The 22,357-nt window shown below is 47.6% G+C and overlaps 1 protein-coding gene across 2 annotated transcripts in view; it reads left to right on the top strand.

Annotated features, from left to right (window-relative positions):
* The window catches only part of LOC120839259 (transcription initiation protein SPT3 homolog), a gene marked incomplete at its 3' end in the record, with an annotated part of 141,916 nt that overhangs the window by 78,777 nt on the left and 40,782 nt on the right, over positions 1 to 22,357 (top strand). For both annotated transcript variants that reach the window (XM_042292083.1, XM_042292084.1), the window contains 1 exon segment: positions 11,330 to 11,414. In XM_042292083.1, coding sequence (XP_042148017.1) covers positions 11,330 to 11,414 — 85 coding nt within the window.

Here is a 22,357-nt window from a genome sequence, read left to right as displayed (position 1 = left end):
ATTTGCGCCATTTTGCGCCAGACGCATTTGTCTGTGCCATCCTGCGCCACATTGCATAAACTGCGTCACAGCCAATACCTCGGGCCATTATGCTCCAAATCGCACAACATGCGCCAAAAAATTTTGTATTTTTCTTGGTTTCGGTTTTTATCGACTCGATTGGCAACAATGAGCGCGTTTAGCTTGGTCGGCATTGCGATCCCTTGTTCTGTTTATTTCCCCTGTGCATTCCGAGTGGGAAGCGCGCGAAAAAAACTCGGGGGTCGGATTCCAAGCGCTACATCACCTGCGACTGGATTGTTATTCTTCAACTATATGCGGTTAAGCTAGTCGGCCGAGAAGAGGTCGAGTCGTTAAGCGTCAGACTACCTGAGGCTCTGCGGCCCGGGTTCCGGACGTCAGCCGGTTGAAAACTCATTCGCAAAAGATTCCTTTTAGTACTTCATCGAAGTTGGAACCGCATTCCTGCAAGATAAATCGTAATTTAATGGAACTGAAACGTGGTCCGATCCGAAACCTTGCCGGCTAGCAGCTCTCACGCGAGCGGTAGATCTGCTCTGTTTTTACTTAGAATACGATAATTCCGTTAATCATAGTGCATGCCGCTTCGATATTGAGTTGCATAATAGGATAAACTCGAAATGTGTTGCCCTGTTCCTCCGCACAACTGCACGTCCTTGGTTACGCTCGTCACGTGATTCGCACATATAATTACTAAGTCGAGCACGTGTGGGTTGTGCTATAAGCAGTGCTGGTTTGCATTTTGAGCAGCCGAAAGCCACTCAGAAAATATCAAGGACACTATCTTCAGAAACATATGGCACTTGCTTTTTGGTTCTCATTAAGGCTCGCAGCGTCTCAAGTTTTCGCATCTGTTACACTGTTATCCCATCTACCTAAGTTCCTAACCACTCATGCTCATCTGTGCTGCTAAGCACAATTGAAATTGCTCCCGAGCTCGTCTAAGACACAAGCTGAAGCGCAATTAAAACTGATTTGAGCTGCTCCTAGCCTGCTCCAGAATGTAGATTTAGCTGCTCCCAACTTGCTCCAAAACAGCTGTTTCAGCTGCTTCCGTGGCTGCTCCCACGTACATTTCATGAGTTCCACCCCTGTTATTGCTCTAATCCCGTCTACCTCGTTGGGTCACCCCTAAGCTGACCGAGCAATGGAAGCTACGTGCTCGTTGAACCAGAGATGCGTCTATCTTTCACCACGTAATCACGCTTCCGCCCATACCCACGCGTAGAAAGCGAGTTCATCGGATGAAACGGAGGCGGTTGATTCATCTGGCGAGAGCGTAGCTCCCATCGCACATGCAGCTTAGGGGTGAACGAAGGAGGGGCGTCTTTAACAACACTAACGAGTTTTTTTTGTTTTTGTTTTTGGTCTGCAACGAGCTAACATATTCTGATAGGAGCGTGCCGCCGCCGCTTTCCGAGTAAACCGTTCAATCCCTATGTCTTCCCAACTTTTTTATGTTTGTTTTTTCTTGTTTTTTTGGGGGCGATGGTTTTTGTCTCCGGAACGACATTGGCGGAGGCGGTGGCGACGAAAGGCTCTTTCGGGTCCCGCCGGTGGGGAATTGGGGATTTGGGGTGGGCCGCATCGCTGGCCCTGGGGGGACTTCCCGAATCCGACGATCGCGCGCGCTCTCTCAATTCCCCTATCACTTTTGGCTGCTGCGCTCTTCCTCGCGGACCTCCAATTTTTGCCGCCGATGCCGCCGGCGCCGCTTTGGGGAAAGCGTCGCCGGCTTTTGGGGAGAGAGCGCCGCCGGCTTTTGGGGAAAGTGGCGTGCCCACCTCGTGGCGCAAGAGGAAGATGGATGGGGTGCTCGTCTGAGACGCGGCGCGGGACTCGAAAAGCGTCTCGGGCGTCGGAGAGCGCTGTTGCACGTCGGTGATCGTCGGACGGGAAGCCTGCTGCCTGCTGAGAGGGAAGAGGGCACGGAACTGAGTCTTTCCTTTGTTTTTTTTCTTAGAGAAAAAAGACGACAGTCTGTCGTCGGTTTTTTTTTTTTTCCCCTTTTTTTTATTGCATTTTTTTTTCTTAGTGGGGGCGTTGTTTATTATTGACACCGACGCGTAGGTATTTAACAGTTTTGTTGTCTGTTTCTTTTTGTAATGGTTTTTCGGAGTTGTTGAAGTCGGTATATCACGCAACGTTAATTTTTCTCTTCTTGTTTCTGGTTTGTGAAGTTGGTTCGCTTCAGTTCTCTAGTTCGTCTTAAGCCTGCGGAGATTTATCTATTAGAAATTATATTGTTATGAATTGTTGTATGAAACCGCCGTGTACATTATTGTATTGGAGTATTTTCCTTTTTGTTGTTGTTGCTGAGAAGTGGTGCTGTCTTAATTAAACGTGTTAAAACAAATAATGTCGTCTCTTTATACTCATTCCTGTTTTGATCTCTTCTACAAAAGACAAGTGCTTGTTTTCGCCCTATTAATGAAGCGAATATCGATGCATCCATTTGTGGCTTTCTTCTGAATGCCACTTACGAGCCAAACTCACGCTCATGTAGAATGACCCCAGCGCCGTGTAACGTTGCTATCGGACACTCTGTTCGAATTCTCCCACCCGACTTTATTATTCCCTTTTTTTAAATTACAATTAGGACGAAGCGTCATATCTACAACATTCATTCCTGACGAACTCTCTTAGGAAGAGATGTTGATGCAAGAAGTCGGCTAACGTCCCCTGCAAAGACGTTTATCGAAGTCATACTTTTAACGGGGCTATTCACGAATCACAAGTGCGTACGTCGTAATACTATACGTCATGTACCGTGAGTATTGAGTTTATCTAGATACCTGCATTTGAAAACCTGTGCATGGTTAAAAAAATATTGTTCGAAAATACTTCGGGGGATGTTTATGGTGGTTTAGCGAGAAACTTCTGACAAAACTTTTCTCAGGAGCAGAAAAATAGTTCGGAATCCGGACGAGCTGAATAGCCCAGAAGAGTTCTTTTAACACAAACTTTTCCTTTTTTTTAATGTTTTTTTTTTTTTCTTGTTTGGCTTGTTGCATTTGGAAACGGCCCTCAATATCCGAGTAAATATCGCCAAGTCCCGCATATTCGCGTGTGCTCGTCATTCCTTCGTTGCTTCCACGGAGTCAAGTTTGTCGTGTTCTCCGGGCTGCTTTCCATGTACACTGAAATGGAGCGGCAGCGAGAGAAACAAATAAAAGAAACTGTCGACTCCCTTTTTTCCTTTCTATCGCGAACGTAACTCGGAAAAAGAGAGCAAAAGAAAGGAAACATTCGCCGCACATACCGGTCGCCAAACTTATAAACGGGCGAACTATATACTGTCTAGACCTGTTATAATGAATTCAACTGGAATCGGAAGTCACTTCGCTATATCCGCTATTTCGTTATAACCGACTTCGGTTATAACGAAGTGCAACAGGGAATGGGAAATTGGGATCGCTTCGCTGTAGCCGCTATTTCGCTATAACCGACTGCGTTATAACCGGTCTTGACAGTATATATATATACATATATATATATATATATATATAATATACACACACACACACACACACACACACACACACCAAAAGAGATTCACGCCTCCCTCGTAGTGCAATAACGCTCGAAAATAGACGAAAAGGTTTGGGACGACTCCTGACAAACAAACGTCATCATTCATAGCCGACTCCTTCCATTTTTTTTTTTGTCACCTTTTTGGAGGGGGTTTTGGTGTTTTTCTTGCTATTTCGGCACCACTTCTAGGCCCCCTTTCGCCTCGCGTTGTTCTGATTTAGTTTTTTTGTATTCGCATTACGCTCAGGACGAATCTAAACTCGGGGACAATGGAGAGAGCAACAGCGTTTTGCTTCCAAATCATCTCCCGCTTTCTTTTCCTCGTCTTTTTTCCTCATCTTTTCCATTCATTCTGCAAGTTTTTTGTGTTTTTTTTTTCTTGCATCGCGTTGGTTCGTGGTGCAACTGCACTTTTGACTGCCCCGCTTCGTTTATCTACCCTATTTTCAGAATGCGCAGTTGCGACGAAGGTCTATGCCGGTGTTACGCACGCGCTGAGGAAGACTAGAAACGGTGCAAAACTCAAAACGGCTCGACAGTAGGGGTAAAAACGCGCTTTTGGGGGGGACCCCGTGGGGGGCAAGGAAGGAAGAAAGGGGGGGGGGGGGGGAGGGGATGACAGGCTATCGGAACCTAAAATCAAGTAGGTGTATTGTTTTTGTTCCTCGGTCTTGCGTACTTTTATGGCCCGCTTGGGAACTGATATACATTCCCGGGATCTCTCTTTGCCGGGCGCTTGCGCGCGCGTGCGCGCGAACTCGCGCATTTTATTTCAGTATCGCACAGTCGCTTGTTTTGTTATTGTTTATGTCGATATTGTCGTTTGCCTGCAGCAGGAGGCTCCCGACACTTTCTTGTTTCTTTGTTTACAGTCGGAATGGTTTGCTCTCTGGTTGGACGCGGTTCCTTCATTTGCGTTGTTCGTTTGCTGTGGGGAGATCGCATGCAGCAGCAGCCTGCCTGCATTAGACGGCATTAGGCCCGGTCTTCTTGCTTTGGGTCCTCCCCCTCTTCGGAGGTCGTTTCTAAAGACCTATTTATTTCGACGAGATACAAAACGTTGTTGTTTTCCCCCCGCCGCCGCTCTTCCCCCTTTTGTAAGGGGGGATTTGCAGACTCTGGTATACACGCACTCGCTTTGGAGTCGAGCGCGATGCTATACCGCGCGCTGTTGCCCTACTCGGTCGTCGTTGTCCCGCGTTGTTTAGCGCTCGTTTGCCCGCACGGCCGTAAAGCGAATTCCTGTGTATGCAGATCATTTGCCCTCGCCGCCGCGCTCGCTCGCGGGTTCGGGCTCTCGCATACTGTGTGTATACGTTCGGGAGTTGGCGGGGGCCCCTTTGGGCTCCTCTGAGGTTTGCCTCGCCGCGTCGTTTGGGTAGCGGCGAGGTTGTTGTTGCTGGTGCTGCTGCTGCTGCTGTTGTTTCGTGTTCGTTGTTTGGTGCGCTGCTTTTTGAACAACACGGTGTCGGGCGGTTCTGCGGGGAGTCCGGAAGAAGGCCCGATGTTGAGCTGACTGCGTAATGCGGACGCTTTTTTGTTTGCTTCCGTCGTTTTCTGCTGGATACGGAGTTTGTTGCGGATATCTGGGACGCGCATATGTGGCGAAGCTTGGTGAAAGGGTCGGATTCGCGGGAGTATATACTTCGACAGCGAGCTTGCTGCTCGAGTTTTGATGCGATCCGATGCGGATTAGTGTTCGAGACGGAGGACGGCTTGAATGGTCTGGCGCGCTTGTTTTCGAGGGAGTTGTTGAAGCTTCCGCATGTTGCCTTTCCTGTTTTTAGTTGTAGCGTACGCATCCTAATGCGGTGTTTGCTGCTCGCTCACTCGTCATTTCCTTACGGCTAGCTAGTACGGTTGTTGCGTGCCGCGTTTGGTTTGTTTGCTGCTTGCAACGAGAGTGGAAGGGGAGCACCAGTCTTTGCCCAATAAACGGGGGTTGTTAGATACCTCGGTTTCATAGAAAATAGGCGAGTGCCGACGCAGTATTATTATGCGACTCCCTGTCTCTACGAAGAGAAAATAATTGAGGTAACCTTGCTCGTGTAACTTTTTTCTCGGGTCCTTGTCATCCGTTTATTTATTTATTTTTTTTCGACTCGCGGACTGGTGGTTAGGTGCTGCGACGCGGTGCGTTCTTCGTATATAGCTGTATGGGCGCTCGAAAAGGGTCCATTTTACTTGGTGCCTATTAACCCGGTTTATCTTTCCAGCATGCGAATGGCGAAACGTCACTTAGCAAACGCGCTGTTCCCTTGCTGAGTTTGATCGGATCTGAGCTCGAAAATTATTCGTCGCAGTTTGTGGCCAATTAGAAAATGTGGGCGGAAAGGAAAGGGGAAGGGAAGCGTGGCGGAGGTTTGATGTTCTTCATCTAAAATGTGCGAAAGGGCCGCACACGAGGAATATGGTCACACATGAGGGAAATTGCCGCACATGAATTAGGCGTCTTTCAGGGGTCTCAAACTCATCCCAGTATAGAAGCCGAATGGGCGATTTCCGAAAGCTTAAAGGAGCGATGCAACAATTTTTGTACTTTGCGCAAATACCGCTTAAAACGGATCCCTAACGTTAATGACTTATGAAACACGCGTTCGTTTTTCACCCCACGCAATAGAAGTCCCAGAAAAAAATTAAAGACAAACGAGCAGCGTTCACCCCCTCAACTCGCAGCTAGTACAAGCGGCCACGTGATCTGAAGCCGATTATATGCCGCCAGTGTTGATCATAGCCACGCGCTGGGGTTGGCAAAGCGCAGGACACGCGCTGAGTTCCAGACATTGTTATGGCTCGGCTGTTGTCGTCGTTGCAGCGATTGGACACGGGTCACTACCCGAGGTAGCGATTATCACGAGCCCAAGTCGAGTGCCCACACAATGCTCGGGACCAATCTATGAACCGCATTCAAACATCGTCACTTGGGTGTACTGCGATCCCCACGGTACGTCACCAAATTTTGCGAAGGAGAGATTGAATGAAAATGATCGCTTTTGTCCTTGAAATTACACCGCAACAAAGGAGTTTCTTGGCCAGTGGCGTTGCGTGCGAGTATCCTTGAGTCCCAGGTGTGCCAGTAAGCTCGTGTCAAGTGAAAAACATTTCAATTGAATATCGTTGCACAGCTCCTTTAAAGGCGGAATAAAGAAAACAAGGGCATATATTATATCTTTGAAGCACAGCCATGCGCGAGAGGTTTTCTATTCAGAATTCGATAAGTTCCCATCGCATTTCGTGCTTCTTGGAAAGTCGCTTTTTTTCTTCTTCTTCTTCTTCTTTTTTTTTTTTTGCCAGTAACCTTGTGACGCATTTCGCTCTAACGTTTTATTTAACCCCTACTATAAGCTTACATTTAATGACATTTTGAAGATCCGCGCATTCCGTTTGCGCTACCATCGCTCCACGGCACGTCCAAACACACTGTCACTGAACCCACCCGGAAAACAGTCACGTGAAACAGGTTTCTAGTAAACAAAATCTCTTCCTGCGACGGTTTTCGCTCTTCGTGTAAATTGTATCATGAAACTTCTCTCTACCAAAAGAGATTTACTGGTTGTCTGTATCATACGCTGTTGAACGAACACGACGGGCGGCAGGATGCCAAAGATCGGGACAAGCGAGTACGTATGTCAAACAGTACTACGTATCAGACGAATGTGAAAGTGGCAGCACCAACTAGAATAACCAAAGGCCCTAAACAGCTTGCTATGTAGCTTGCTATGTAAGCAGCTTGCTATGTAAACAGCTTGCTACCGCACTCGGATGCCGCCGACTCGATCGGCAAGTGGGCCGGAGTTTGACAACGAGCGTCGCGTTGACCGGGACGAGGACCAACCGAACGCTGTCGCAGTAGCGCTCGTGTTCAATCCGCGCCTGCGCTCGAGCTCGCTGCGATGAACTGAGGATGCCAGTGGGCGGGCTTTCATCATTCTAAGTGGTGTTGGGGATGGGCGGGCAATCACGATGTTACACATGCCTGACCAGGGAACAGTCGACGAACCGAAACTATAGGGCTGGGCGATTGATCGAGTAACCTGCCGATTAATCGATTAATGCTTTAATCGCGATTAACTTTTACAGCCAAGCTGTTTATGGCTACGGTTCCGTGGATTTTTCGTGTGCGGCAACAAAAACTCAGGCCCCGAATTTGATGCAAAATCGCTTCATTCTATGCAAAAGCTTATAGGTCTCATCACTCGGATATGCATTTTCAGTAGATTAGCTCTCAGCACCATTTTCAAGACCAGTAGACTCTCAGGTAGATAATAACAGTTTCTCAAAGATTTGCCGCTGTGCGATCCACGTCGGCCATGTCTAGGCTCGCACCGCCCTCTCTTTGTCGTCGTTCCAAGCGCTTGCGTGCCTGGTTTCTTTTCTCTCCGCTCTCCCGGGGTGGCGGTCCCGTCGCGCGTGTCTAGTTTCCCCCCACTCCTCGGGGCGGCGATAGTTTGTACCTTTGTTTAAAATTCTGTGTCACGTTTGTGTCGTGAGCTAAACAGCTTTGCTGGTTATCCGCTTTCAGAGTGTAATGACTCAATATATTTAACTGATTAATCGGTTGGACTTGGAACCGGGTGAACCGAGACAAAAATAAACATCGGGTTTTGTGTTTCTGTTACGGACGTGCTTTCCATGTCCAAAACGCAAACATTGTCCTGTTTGTCGGCGTGAAACTCCCGAATGACGGCATCATTTATCGTGGTTAAGCCAGGACATGGTACCAAGTCGAATGCCGTGTACAATTTACGAAAAGCCCATCCGGCTTTTCTTGGTTAGCGTAGCGAGCCGACGGCGTCCACGGCCAGTCCACGACACGCAGGAGTACGTCAAGGACAACAGGTTTCTTGACTGCGGAAATTACCCAAGAGGGAAAAAAAATAAAGGGTCGAGTCCCGCAGCTTCACTTTCACTAATAAGGTCACCCAGTCAGAGACACACCTGCCTGGGTTTAGGAGTTCTTCCCGCGCTCCTCAAACTCCTACGTCTTTGCAGCTGTAATAATAATCTGCGAATGTTTCGTTTCTTTTTACCTTACTCAACTGAACATGCTTATTCACAGCTGAAAATGTACATTACGGCGTTTGTCACAGAAAAAAAAAAAAAAAAAAAAAAACCACTAAAAACGCATTCTTGCCCTTTTGGCAATATTATGTCTGGAAATCAAATCGACTGATTAATCGATTAAAAGGTACCGGTTAAACGGGTTAAATGTTTCAATCGACGCTCAGCCCTAACTGAAACCATTCGAGCGCATACCATGTCTAGCGTGATCGCAACCGCAGAAGAATCTAAACCGTCGCATCCCGTCAGTGGAACCAATTTACCTCCGTGCACTATCGCTCGTTTTACATTCCGTCGAAACATCTCTTTTTTATTGCATTCGTTTTATCGGAACCCACAAACATCGAAACAATACCACGCTGCACCGCGTTCATAATCGTTGGTCCACCGTTTCATCATTCGTATCTAAGTATGACGCAACGTTTGGAAAGCTGTCAGCTGTGGAAGACGTTAAACTTTGACGCGGAACACATATCCCTATGGAGGGTACACAAGTTGAAGCTTTTCTCCCCTCAGAGCTGTGGAAGCCACTCCGGAACGCTTTTCAGTGACGCGTGACCTTCAGGCACAGTACATGCAGGATGAGAATGCAGACTGATTCTACTCGTGTCGCCCGTCTTAGATTAGAGATGCTGCATACATCTGGGAGACTAAAGCCTGGTTCAGACAGTTGCGTTTGACTGCGTTTGACCGCGTTGCGGCTGCGAGAAACCAGGACATCCGTGCTGCTTATATCGCGTGCCAAGATTATTCCTTGAATCGAATTCCACGCTTCATACGAAACACAGATGTGCCGGTGACTCGCTTTCGGTTCTCGACGCGACGCAGTCAAACGCACTCAAACGCAAGTGTCTGAACTGGCCTTTACTGTTCCACCACCAGCGCGAACTGACTCTCCGTCAGCGGTAGGCCGCTACATTTCCAGCTTTTTAATTTATTCAACACTCGGTGTTGCGTACACGACCCGTGATCCTCGAGTTTTCGGTAGAAGAGGGTATAATCGAAGTAAATAGATAATAATAAAAGAGTGTGTTATCGATGCTGAACCTCGCGGAGAGGGCGCGAGCCTTCGATCTCCCCTTTGAACATGCAAAACGGAAGTTGGAGAGCTTTTCCTTCCTGCTGCTCGGTTTACCATCGCGTCGTCTATCGCGCACTCGCGAATATTTCAGTACCCTGCCGCTCTTAGCCTTCTCTCTCTCTCCTCTTCTTTCTCGCTATCTTGTGCCTCGCTTCCTCTCCTTTTCTCTCTCTCTCTCACTTCGGCCGAATTAATTCACGGAAGCTCCGAAGCAGCGCGCCACCCCCGTTGACTCTTGAGTTATTGCCATTCATTATGCATTCCCCGCGTATGCGCTCTATATATGTCCGCATTTTTTTCCCCCGTTTTCTGTTGTGAAATATATACAGGTTTTAATCTTTGGACGAGCTGCCTGCCAACTTTTCTTCACTTCATCGTACTAGGTTCTGCTTCGCGCTTTTCGGCTTTCTACATAGAAAAGAGTTCTTAGTTTTTTTGTTGTTTTTTTTTAACTCGCGGGCATTTATTTTTTACTTTTTCTTCGCTGCGCTCTCCATCATTTCAACGCCCGACTTTTTTCTTTCTTTTCTGAAGTGTCGCTTTCGAGCGGCACTTGATTTTTGTTTTGTTTTTGTTTTTCTTTCCCCCTCTACACACTCTCTGCTAATGTGCCATGTTTCGTTTGTATTCTTCGCTTAATTTTTGGTTGTTCGTAGTTCGTCTAGAACGTTTACTTTTACTTTTAACCGCGATTCTCTCTACCGCCCCCACATTTGCAGAAGTATGATGCGCGTGCATCACGCTTTCCATTTGTGTCGTGATCACACTTAACTACGCCGATCTAGAATGGCTCTTAGCGCTTTTTGCGAGCGGTTTGTGTGCACTCCGTTCGCCCCTAAGCTGACAGTGCGGTGGGTGCTACGCGCTCGCCTAACAAGTCGAACACTTGCCCTTGATCCCGTGACCCCCACTCTCTGCGCGTGGGCGGGAGCGGGATCCCGCGGCGAAACATAGACGTGTGACACCGCACCGTCCGCTTAGCGGTGAGCAAAAGTATAGTCCGTCGCTGCTAAAATGAATACGTGTAGGCCGCTTCGCGTTTTGCAATATCAGCTCTCCTTTCATTTTACGTGGGACGTATAATATCCCGAACGTCGCCCACCCCCCGAAAGATCGCCCAGCTCACCTCATGAAACGCGGGAAACGCTTTTCAACTGAATATCAGGTTGCACCGTGACTTGGCGCCGTGACGTCGATTTCCCCACTAAATTTAGTGGGGAAACTGATGACACGTGACGTGACGGGATGTGACGTCAGGTCAGGTGACACTTCGATGTCATGTTACCTGACGTCAACTTACCCGCTAAGTTTGGTGGTGAAAAAAAAAAAAAGGATATTTTTCGCTCTCCGAAGCGTCTGTTTGTCTTTTAACCAAATTAAGAACGACTTTTCGTTCGATATCACGTTGCATGCATTGTAGGACCTTGTCACTGCTAATTTTTTTTTTTTTTTTAATTTACCAATTTACCTTGGGCGGCCGTTTATGCGGGATTTTAGTTTACATTGAGACCGCTGTCATAAGTTTGGACATGAGACACTGTTCAGAATTTCTGTACCGTGTGACCCGTCGATGCCGCGAATTTCGACTCGCCGAAGAGCCGACTGATATGTGCTTGTCTTTTGGTTTTACAGGCACGGATTTGGGGACACTCCCAGGCCCCTGTTGGAGTCGGCCAGACTGGTCGAAGAGATCGTTGGTCACCAGATGACGTCGCTGGTGAGCACGTCTTTTCCAACTTTGAACCGTTGACTCTAGCAAGGCTGCGCAAATATCCTAAATTTCTAACATTCAATTAGGATGATGTGTCCCATATAGGCGCTAAGAAGGGGTAATTAGAAGGGGAGAACCCTCTGCACGTATTCGCGTTGAATTATTTCTGGAGTTTGAGCAGGCGCCATTGAATGGCCATCGGAATCGGTCACTCGACGTGCGTCTTCGTGTCTTTCTGGGCTATTGATGAAACACGCTCTAGTCGCTGACAAGCTGAGAACGACAGGCTCCCGCGCCTCGAGCTCGAGTTTCTTATGCGCGTCACGATTGAGGGAGAGGATGAGACGAGAGGGGACGGTCAGAAGGCAGAGAACGATTAGTGGGTAGACCTAAAGACCTTTGTCTCCACTGCACTCGTCGAACACGTTAGAACGCCCAACGCCGGCGTCCAGCGTTTGGCTCTCGCATTCGAACGCGTTCGACAAGTGCAGTGGAGACAAAGACAGAGCTTTAGGTCTACCATAGCCTCCTCTATACTCACAAAGCCTGGCAGTTCTACGACAGAGCCACAGAGTTCCCGGTCGCAGATTTGGAGCATGAGGATCTGGTAGCACAGAACATCAAAGAGCCCTTTCTCGTTAACCTAGACGTCAGCGCACAGGTTTTTCAGCGGCGAGGACCCGAAACAGACTCGTTCGCTCGGGAGAAGTGTGTTTCGGCGTCTCGCCACAGCGGGGCGCCATGCAGTCACGTGGCTCATCCGTTGTCTGCCGCTCCACCTTTTCTGTTTCGGTGGCCGCTTCTCGTGGAGATCTGCGAAGCTTTGTCTTAAGAGGCTTAGGAGGCTATGAGTCTACCCACTAATCATTCCTACCAGAGCACGGCGTTGTGACCTGCCCGAGCGCTCTGGTCTCCTCCTCCTTCTCGATTTCTGCCCGCATGGACAAGAGCAACGAATCTTGGCCATGGCGACGGACGCCATGACAAAACAAACTTGGATTTCTTGGCGAGGATTGGAATGGTTTGGGCGCTTCTCCGTATCGAGAGCTTTTGCTATATTATAATTATGTTGTGTTCGTGTTCGAGAATACTAATGGTTCTTCGACTGCTGAAGTTATTCGACGAAAGCCTCGCGGATTTCTCGTTACATTGTTTCAATTTGTTATTTTCGTTCAACGATGTCCCGTGTTTCGTCCGCTGTGTTACGTATTAAAAAAAAAAAAATGTTTATTTTGCTGGCTTGCGTTGCTCCGGTTCCCCTTTACATTTTGAATTTATAAAGATAGATGCTCGAATTTCAAATATGCGAGATTTCGTTGCGCTCAGCGTCGTTCCTCTTACTCGACTTGTATGTTATTGTTGACGTATTTAGATTCTTCGTTCATTGCACACATCAAACTTGCGGGCGTGATGGCTTAACAAAAATAGGATCGGGTAGGGTGACGGCCTGACTGATGAGCTTAGAGAGATCTGGTCCAAGTGTGCGACGCGGCGGGTAGGGAATGCACGCAGAATTCTCGAGGCGACGAAAAGCGAGTCGAGATTAAAAAAAAAAAACTCCGAATACATGGAGAAAACGAAAGTCTCTCTCGGGCGTCTGCAAGCCAACACCGGCGCTCCCGAAAACAACCGGTTTCCCTCGAAGCAAACGACATTTGACACGCAAACAGTTTCGTCTGTGTTTGTTTGTTTGTGTGTTATTACTGCGTTCTTCACCCGGCAACGATTCGTCAACGTTTTAGTTATTGTTGATTTCGTGATCTCTTTATCTCCGCAGTGAAGTTCTTTAATCTTTCCCTTCGACGAATAACACACTCTCAGAATTTGAGACACTTTCTGTTGTGCATGTGCTTTTCCTTACAATTTTTGGGGGGTGGGAGAGAGGGAGGGGGAAGGGGGGTTGCTTGAAGACAGAAGTTCTAGGGAAGAAGGAATGCAGAAAAATCTGAAGACGAATACATAATTCGTGTACAGAGGAGCGAATACTCGAGCATATTTCTGTCGCTGTCGGATGCGAAATTCGCCAAAGTCCAATTTATCAAGCGCATGTTTTTTTTATTCTGAGAAACACTTTTTTTTTTTTTTTTTTTTGTAACTTTATATCGCACAACCGAGACTCGAAAGCTGAGCTGAGACCATTTCTTTGTGTGTTTCTTTTTTTCCCAGATGCGCCCGTTCTTCTCTTACATGAAAGAAGAAAAAAAAAAAAAAAAAGTAGGGACTTGGCGCGCAGGCACAAATCGTTGAGACAAAATCGTTATCCCGGACCCCCCTTCCCCCCGCACACACACAAAAACAGAAACACACACGCACACACGTACGTTCATTGGATGTTCTAGTTGTTATCGCTATTCGTTACAGAAATGAAACTGGGATTAACAGAAGCGCACTCACACACAAAACAAGCACATGCTTCGAACGATCATGGGGGTCTGTACGTTCCATACCTCCGGAAACTGTTCATTCCATTTACTTCGACCGAACATCATTGCAAATGCAAAATGGCAAAAAAAAAAAATAGTAAAGGGGGGGAAATGCAGATATATTTTAGGAGATCACGCGCAAATCCCACGCATGGTCGCCTAAGAGCTTGGGACTTTTTCAGATCGCGGAGGGGGGGAGGCTGTGTAGGTGGGCGCCGTATGCATATTTATACTCGTAGAGAGTCTGAGAAAATTTTGCATATCCGTATGCAGATGGACGGGAACTTTTGGGGCTGCTGATGGACCGACCTGGAGCATTATCCAAATGGGTCGCCATTTGCTCTTCGGGAAGCCAGAACCAAGATTATGTACGGAAGCGCCGGATGTCATTTGGAGTGTTTTCGAGTTCCTCGCTGCGTGCACGTATATACGCTCATCGGTAACGGTGATCGCTCGCCGTCTTGTGCGGCGCGTTTGAGAAACGCCGCTGGTTTTATCTTTCTTCCATATATATATATATATATATATATATTTTTTTTTTTTTGTTTAAATGGGTAGATTTGGTGCTACTTTAGGAGAGCGACCTTTGTGTGTGTAGCTCCCACCCCTTGGCTTATGTACTTTTTTTTTTCGAGGGGGGGGGGGGGGGGGGGAGGGGGGTGTAGCGTGCTCGCGCATCCAAAGCACGACGGAAGGCAACAAGCGCGTGCTGCTGCAGTCCGCGCATCCGAAAGAGGCGCCCTGTCATTCTCATTTTGTCAGTGACCGTGACATTCACACTGGAAGCAGATCCGCGTTCGCTAAGCGGTTGCGAACGCGGTTGTATAGAAATCCAGTACAATTGCACGCGCATTCGATGTCATCGAGTGCGCGCGCAATTGTCCTGCGCGTCAGCGAGCAGGCGCACAGGAAACCCTGGAGAATCTGTCTCCGTTTCTTCCGCCATCTTGAAACTATCGCACCGACACCTATAGACCGACACGCGGAGCGGCTCTGTTTACCAACACGGCCGGAAGGCCGCGCATGCGCGGTAGCTATGTGGGCAAAAGCGACCCGGCTGTCCGTGTTTTCGCCATTGCGTTGTGTGGCGTGCGCTCGTTGTTGACGTTGTAGGGACGCTTCTATCTTTATTTGTGAGTCGTATTTTCTTGCAACGTGTGTCGTATGCCATGCCCGACTATTTGAGCTCGCTACCCGAGCCTGAACGGCGGCGGAATTCAAATAAACTGTGCGTGGACGGCGTTGCCTACGAGGATCCGTACGCCGTAAAAAAGGCCTGCCGGGCTTTCGACGTGAACTTGCTGCCACCGAAGTCGACGGCTCACGTCGTCGTTTACTTAGTTTTTTCGCCCAGCCAGTTCACGGCCGACACGAACCAGGCGTACAAGTCTCTCGAGGCCTATGATTACTTCGACTCGGTTTCCGCACTGCCGGCGGGATCAGCAGACTCTGGGTCTGCGGAAGTGCTTTATTAATGAAATAAGTACACACAGCGTCTTCAAGTAAAAGTATGCTATTCTTCTTACTCTCATGACCACAAGGCATGACAAGCAGTAACGCTTTGTCCGTTCTGCAGTCTTGGCGGTAATACGTTACAAGTAACGGTGTTACCAGGAACGCGTTACTTTTCAGTGAAGTAGTAAACTACTCGCTCCTTGTTCGACGGAGTAACAGGTAACGTACTTACGTTACTATTTCAAGTAGCGTAGTTTCGTTACCTCGTTACTACAATTATACTTCAATTTTTTCCGTGTTTTTAGGCGTCAAGCTCTGTTTTTCTTTCCGTTTTTTCTCATGACTATTTAGCTGAAACCGTAAAAAGAGGTAAAGTAATTATGTTCAGTTTCTGCATGAACGTAATGTTTCTTGATATATGAGCTTATGCACACCTTTATCGTCAAAACCGTAAAACGTGTTAAATCATAATTTAAAAAGTAACGCAGAAGTAACGTGCGTTACTTTTTATCCGTAGCGGTAACGCGTTCCTTTTATTTTTAGGCAACTTAGCTCAGTAACGCGTACCTTTGATTTGCAAGTAACGAGTAACGTATTTCGTTACTTTTTTTTGGTAACGCCTACAACATTGCCGTTCTGCCGCTGATCCCCTTCTGCTTGGTAGCACGGGCGCAGCGAGCCTCCGACGGGCGCTTGGCCGGTGCTTTGTGCGCAAACACTGTGGCAACAAAATCCGGGTGGTCTCGATCAGACGACGGTTTCCCTGCACATAAGCAAGCCTCGGGACGGAGATTGAAATGGAAGCCGCACTTGCCTCCAAGAAAGTGCTTGCCGCACAAACGGTCGTTCGCGCGAGGCGACCATACTTTTCGATCCACAGATATTATCCACCTTCTATGCCTTTCAGAGTCTGCCGGGAACTTCTGGAAACTCATTCCGCGACTTTTCTTGCACATTTGGGTGCAATTAACGGCAGCACAGCTTTGCGGCATGCTGAAATGCCATGACGCCCATGCGAAACGTGCGCTCTTTTGCCCACACCCCCCGACTCCGGCGCGATCGCAGCGCCGCCGCAGCGCCGTGACGTCAAGCCCGCGTTGCGAATTACGAGCACATTTACAGTCCTGAAAAAGAGATGATCAACGCTGACCTTTTGAGCTGTCTAGCTCAGAAAATTCGGAACTTTGATGCAACGCCCCTTCATGATAGAATCATAAAGTCATGACTTCATGCAGTCATGACTACATGGAGTTATGACTTTATGGAGTCATGACATGAGTCATGCCACCATGGCAACCGACAGCGATGAGCCAATCACCGTGAGAGGTTTTGTCGTCTGTATGTTGGTACTTGTTTGTGTCCGGCTAGCAGGTGGGAAGGGGAATGGCGCTACTTTCCCAGATCCAGTAACTTTAGGTCCCACTAGTGCCAGTAAGCCCGTGAAAAGCGAAAAAAAAAAAAAAACATTCCAAGCAAATATCGTTGCACGGCCCTCAACCGCGTTCGCGACCGCTTTGCGGACGCGGTCGAGTCGCCCGTGTGAATGAGGCTTAAAGGCTGGTTCACACGTTGATGTCGGTTGCGTTCACAGCAACCAAAACGACAGCAATGACGAAGTCATCGGGACAAGTGTTCGCCTTCGTCTAGCGATGCAATTGTGAGTAACGGAACGTTGTTAGGCCCATAAGATTATGCCCATAAGGGTCCAACGGTCACAGGGAAATCTTACCGAGACCTGCTGATGAGGTTACAGGAGGCCATCAAGCTCCGCGGGAACCTAACCAAGAGAGTGCATTTGTTTCACCACAACGCACCAGGTAATTGCGCGCAGGCTACGCTCGCGCATCGGCTCCATCTAAAACCCAATGCCTCCTTTTTTTTTTATGAACAATTTACTGCGTGGCAGGTGCTTCGAGGGGAAAGACAAGGTGATTGTCGAGGGCTATGTTCCAAAGCTTACCCGAGCAACCCGTCTCCATGCCAGCTGGTATTACCACGTGACAATGCGAGTAAAGGATCCGTGGCTCAATTTTAAGGCGGCCTGGATCATTGTCTGGATTCTTTCTGGATTGACTTCGGCCCGGGCTGTGGCTGACCATAGCTGACACCAAATAGCAGACGACCCAAATGACCGCTTTTCATTGTCGAAACAGTTGAAGAACCAACGCCACTCCAAACCACATAGTAAATAAAAAAAAAAAACTTTTTTTCTTCTTTTTGAGATTGATAACATTGATGGTCTGAGGACCCTGGAGCATCTCGCAGTGAGGACTAGGTAAGTGATTTCGTGTATAAAAAGTGTCCCTAGCGCATTTACTGAAATGTTGGCGCAAACTGTTCGTTCGTTCATTCGCTCACGCATTGCAAATGTGACTGTGGTTTTAAATCCAGCGCTTTGCTTTTATTTGGGCATATGACATGGCAAAGATTTCACCTTCCATTGTGCTTCCACTGCACCAATGTGTTTTTGTTTTTTTGTTTTTCAGTGGAGAAAACAAGCTGCGGTATTTCATGTTGCCTGCTACTCACTGAGAATGCGCATTCCGTTTTTGAAGTACTCAAGCGACTGTCGTACCAAACCGGACACTGCTGAAATAAAAGAAACAAGAACAACACATATATAAGCGAGTTAAACGATTTTATTTTCTAATCCTTCCTTACACAACATGCAAGGGTACGCACTATATTAACGAATACTGTTCCTTCGAACTATATGACCGCAGTAGTTTCGTCGAAACTTATGGTTGCTTCATCGAATGACAGTTCAGCGAATGGTCGTTTTTTTTTTTTTTTTTGCCCGAGGTTTGTGGAAACGTTCTCAACATGCTAAAACTACCGTGAGCACCCCATGTAAACACACACACACACACAAAAGAAACAGTCGACTGTTCTTTTTTTTATTTTAGCCAGATGCTGATGTTTAGTGACTCTTAGCTGCACACAAAAACGACCAGGAATATGCGCCTTTAAAGGGATACTGAACCAAAGAATTTAGTGTCCATAATAAATGGCGCACGATCTTTCCACGAGTCAGCAGCCGCCGGTGTGCACACGCAACAAAGTTGACGTCATAATCCTCCCTTCACTCTTAAGATGACAGTGAAATGTGTGGGCTCTTGAGTCCGGGCAAAAGGAGAATAAAGGGAGGCTTTTCATCTCCACTGTGGGGTCTGGTGTAAAATATTAGGCGATTGATTGGCCTAACAAGCACGTAGCTTTCACTTGTGGAGATGAAAAGCTTGTCTTTATTCGCCTTTTGCCCGGACCCCATACATATCAGTCATCTTAAGCGTGAATGAAGGATCCTGACGTCAATTTCGTTGCGTGTCCTCGCGTCCACCGGCGGCTCCTAGCTCGTGGAAAGATTGTGCACCACTTCAAGGGATACTTCAACGAAATTTTAATTATTCCCGTCGTGTTCAAAAATAGGTTGAATATGATCCACAATATCCGTAAATGACAATCGCATGTTTGTATTTTGAGCCTGGTGGCTGTATTTTTCGTTATAAACGGCCCACTCTGGCAAGCGCTCGGAGAAGGCCCAGCGGAGACCACGTGACATCCAACGCAATCGTGACGTAGGTCGTCTCAAGACGAACAAAGCTACGGCGAGGCTAACGTCGAGAGGATGGCCTAGTCGTTCCAGCCACCGAAGCGGCTGCTTTTGTACGAATTTTGAGTGACGGGTTAATCTTCTATAATCTTGTAGGGAGACAATAGCGACTTCTGCGACACACAAAAGGCATTCTCGGGAAGAGGGTAGTTCCTCCTGCCCCTCTTCTCTCGTCGTGGCCGGAGACGAGACAACCTCCGTCACTAGCTGTCAAGGTTCCTAGACGGGCATTACAAGCGAGGCGCTAGCGACATCCACCAGGTGCTCTTTGCTAATCGTTTAATTCGTTTTAAAATTCATTTTCGTGACTTTTTTTTTTAACAAGATATTGGTATGTTCGATGTGATGCTGCTTTTTTGAACACGTATAGGCCAAAAAATGAGCGGCGAAATTTCGTTGTTTCGTTGTTTAATATGGACACTGAAATGTTTGGTTCAGTATCCCTTTAACAAATTTACGTTAAAGGGCAACTCCGCTCAATTCCGAATATTTCGGGATAATGAGTGATTTCGAATTAAAAAGCCCTAGTAAAAGACACTACGTCGTTTGCTTCGCGAAAAATGGGATATATATTTTTAAATCTAATTTTAAACACGAGCGGAAATCGAAACCGAAACTTCGGCTCCGTCCTGCAACATTGGCCTCGGGCCGCCAAGTACATGGCCATCACGTGGTACGAGATGTCACGTGATCCTCGGCCCAACGACGGGCGGGATGGGGGCGGGCGGCCGGCAGGCGCGAGTGTCGTCTGCACCGCACTCTTCGCCACGTTTTGGTGACTACGGCATTCGACGACGTCTGCACAACGGGTGGTTCCCGTTTCGACCCATTCCCAGAACAACCTTCCCGTTTGTACCTTCCCGTTTTGACCCGTCTCGAAACGACCTTCCCGTTTCATCCTTTCCCGTTTCGACCCGTCTCAAAACGACCTTCCCGTTTCAACCTTTCCCATTTTGCCCTTTCCCAAAGCAACCTTCCCGCTTCGGCCATCGTTCGGTTAGTTTGTATTGTTCGTTAACAGTTGATTAGGTTCAAGTGTCCAGTGTCTGTTCTCCTTGCTCACATCACTTCTCCCTCTCCCGAAACAACCTCGGAGACATGGCACCGTAAGATAAACGCTATGTCAGGGAGGGCTCACCCGACCATTTTCAACTTCATCGACCTGCAAACGGGATGACCCTTGAGAAGGACATAGCTGCAGCAGCTTGCAAATGGTGGTGCCGTGCGGGCCAGGTGACCGCCGCGAACTATCACAATTGAAGTGTCGCCTTTCTGATGGCGCGATTTTCCTTCTCGACTTCCTCAACCAAGGCGACAGCATTTTGTGGTTTATGATTTTTGGCTGTGTACGCGACGGTTCTGTGTTTGAACTTGTAAAAAAATGAAGTCGCAATCATAAGCCCGTCAGCCTGTCTGAGTTATCACTTTTAAAAAGTATCCCGTTCACTATAAAGAAGTTTTAGAATAACGTACGTAAGCGCTTTGGGTAACCTAAAAGTAGCGTCGCGATATAAAAAGCTTGGGCAACGCTAATTTTTGCTTACTCAAAGTGCTTGCCTGCGTTACTCTAAGACTTCATTAGGTGCTTTCGTAGACCGCGTTTCTTTTTCGCTAAGCCCTCCGCAACGAAGAAGCCGCTACTGCGCCTGCGCGCCGATGGCCTTGACTTTAGAGTTCTGGGTATCGTAGCGGGTTGCGAAGGAGCGTCGCGTGACTTCGAAAATGGTCTACGAAAGCTCCCTGTTTTGTACAGAGCGCGAAACCGTTAGAGCGAACAAGTGATTGTTGGTTTTAGCTGTTTGACTACAAAAAAAAAAAAAAAAATCAGAAGACTGCCATCAATATTACTAGTGTGTTTGAAAGTGCTTATCTGGGCTACTAACCTAAGCGGTAAAATGTGATACCTTGTAATACCATTTCGAAGTAAAATTCGAAAAATCGCCAAGATGGTGCTCGTGGTAACGTAGTCGCGCAGTGTACATAGTCCATTTCGTAATTACACATTTTGGGGACCATCTTGAAAGAAACATTTTAAGTGGTTCAAGTAGAAATATATTTCCTTGAAGCTTGTCTGAAAGTATTGCATATTTTAATATTACGTTTACAAGCAAAAATATTTCACAACATAACTTAATTGCTCGCCTGCACCTTTGTATTAATTGCATTAACATGATTTCGGGACATATTCTTAAGCAGAAAAACTGCGCCCACCAGGATCAGAACGATGGACACTTTTTGCGAAGAGGTTGAGATGCGCGCGGTTTTATACCAATTAACGGGTTCAAACGGGACGAATTCAAACGTAAAATATGTCTTGGCTATGGGTTCAAATATGAAGGGCGTTTCGGGAACGGGTTGAAACGGGACAGGTTCAAACGGGAAGGTTGTTTCGGGAATGGGTCGAAACGGGACGGGTTCAAACGGGAAGGTCGTTTCGGGAATGGGTAAAAACGGGACGGGTTCAAACGGGAATGGGTTGTTTCGGGCTACACCCTGCACAACTGCGGCATAAGTCTGCGACTCTGCGCACGTTGTGTCAATAGTGCGGACGAAACTCCGAGAGGCAATAATCACAAACGGTGAGACGACGACGGTGGTTGTGACGCGGAAGACGGCGGGACCAGGGCGGGCGGTTGGTCTGCTCCCAAGAAGCGCGCTGCGCAGGCGCGTACGCCAATCACGTGGACACCACTGAGCGCCGAGAGGAAACGTTGCTGACGTCATGCGCTACGCTCGATCGGGGAGGAAAAACAAGCAAAAGGGGGTCATGATGATGACGTTTAGCTCAATGTTGGCTCCGCCCATGCCGTAGCCTTGACTGCGCTGTTGGTTGCGCCTGAATTCGCCCGCTCGACTCAGCCGATTTCGGCAACTTGGCGAGTTGCAAAGTTTGCCGGACCGTTTAAGAAACATTTAGACAGAGCTGCGTCGTAATATTTGACGTGTGATCTTCCTAGGCGATACTGAAGAGGACTGCATTGTTTTTTCAAAGCCAAAAATGAAACGGGGTTGCCCTTTATGAGTTCCCGCGTTTAAGTATTCTCAGAGAGTCGATGCCTATTACACAAGTACCGACGCCTCAAATATTCATGTGAGTATCGTTTAGATAACTCAAATGTTTAAGACACTCACGCAATCTACTTTTTGTCGACAAGTGCACGTTTTGAATGCGTCTAAAATTCTAATCCCGGAGTTGAGAAGAACCAATCACAGCGCCCATACAAAACGTCGGTTCTCTGTTACTGCTCAAAACTTACGCAAAACGTTAAACGAAACAAAGCTGACGGCCTATGATCATTCCGAGCCGAAAAAGCAGACAACGAATGGGCCACGTGGCGACATTTACTCGACCTTATTAGACGTTGCCTACTTATCGAAGGAGGGTAGCGTGAGTAATTACTTTGGAGTAAACAATCCGCCTCTGGAATGCGAGTTCTGACGTCATCGAGTAAGCGCGA

Source organism: Ixodes scapularis, unplaced genomic scaffold (assembly GCF_016920785.2).
Source record: "Ixodes scapularis isolate PalLabHiFi unplaced genomic scaffold, ASM1692078v2 PGA_scaffold2__306_contigs__length_199485367, whole genome shotgun sequence".
Taxonomy (NCBI): domain Eukaryota; kingdom Metazoa; phylum Arthropoda; class Arachnida; order Ixodida; family Ixodidae; genus Ixodes; species Ixodes scapularis.
Note: the sequence above shows the minus strand (reverse complement) of the source record. Positions and strands in the feature narration are given on the sequence as shown.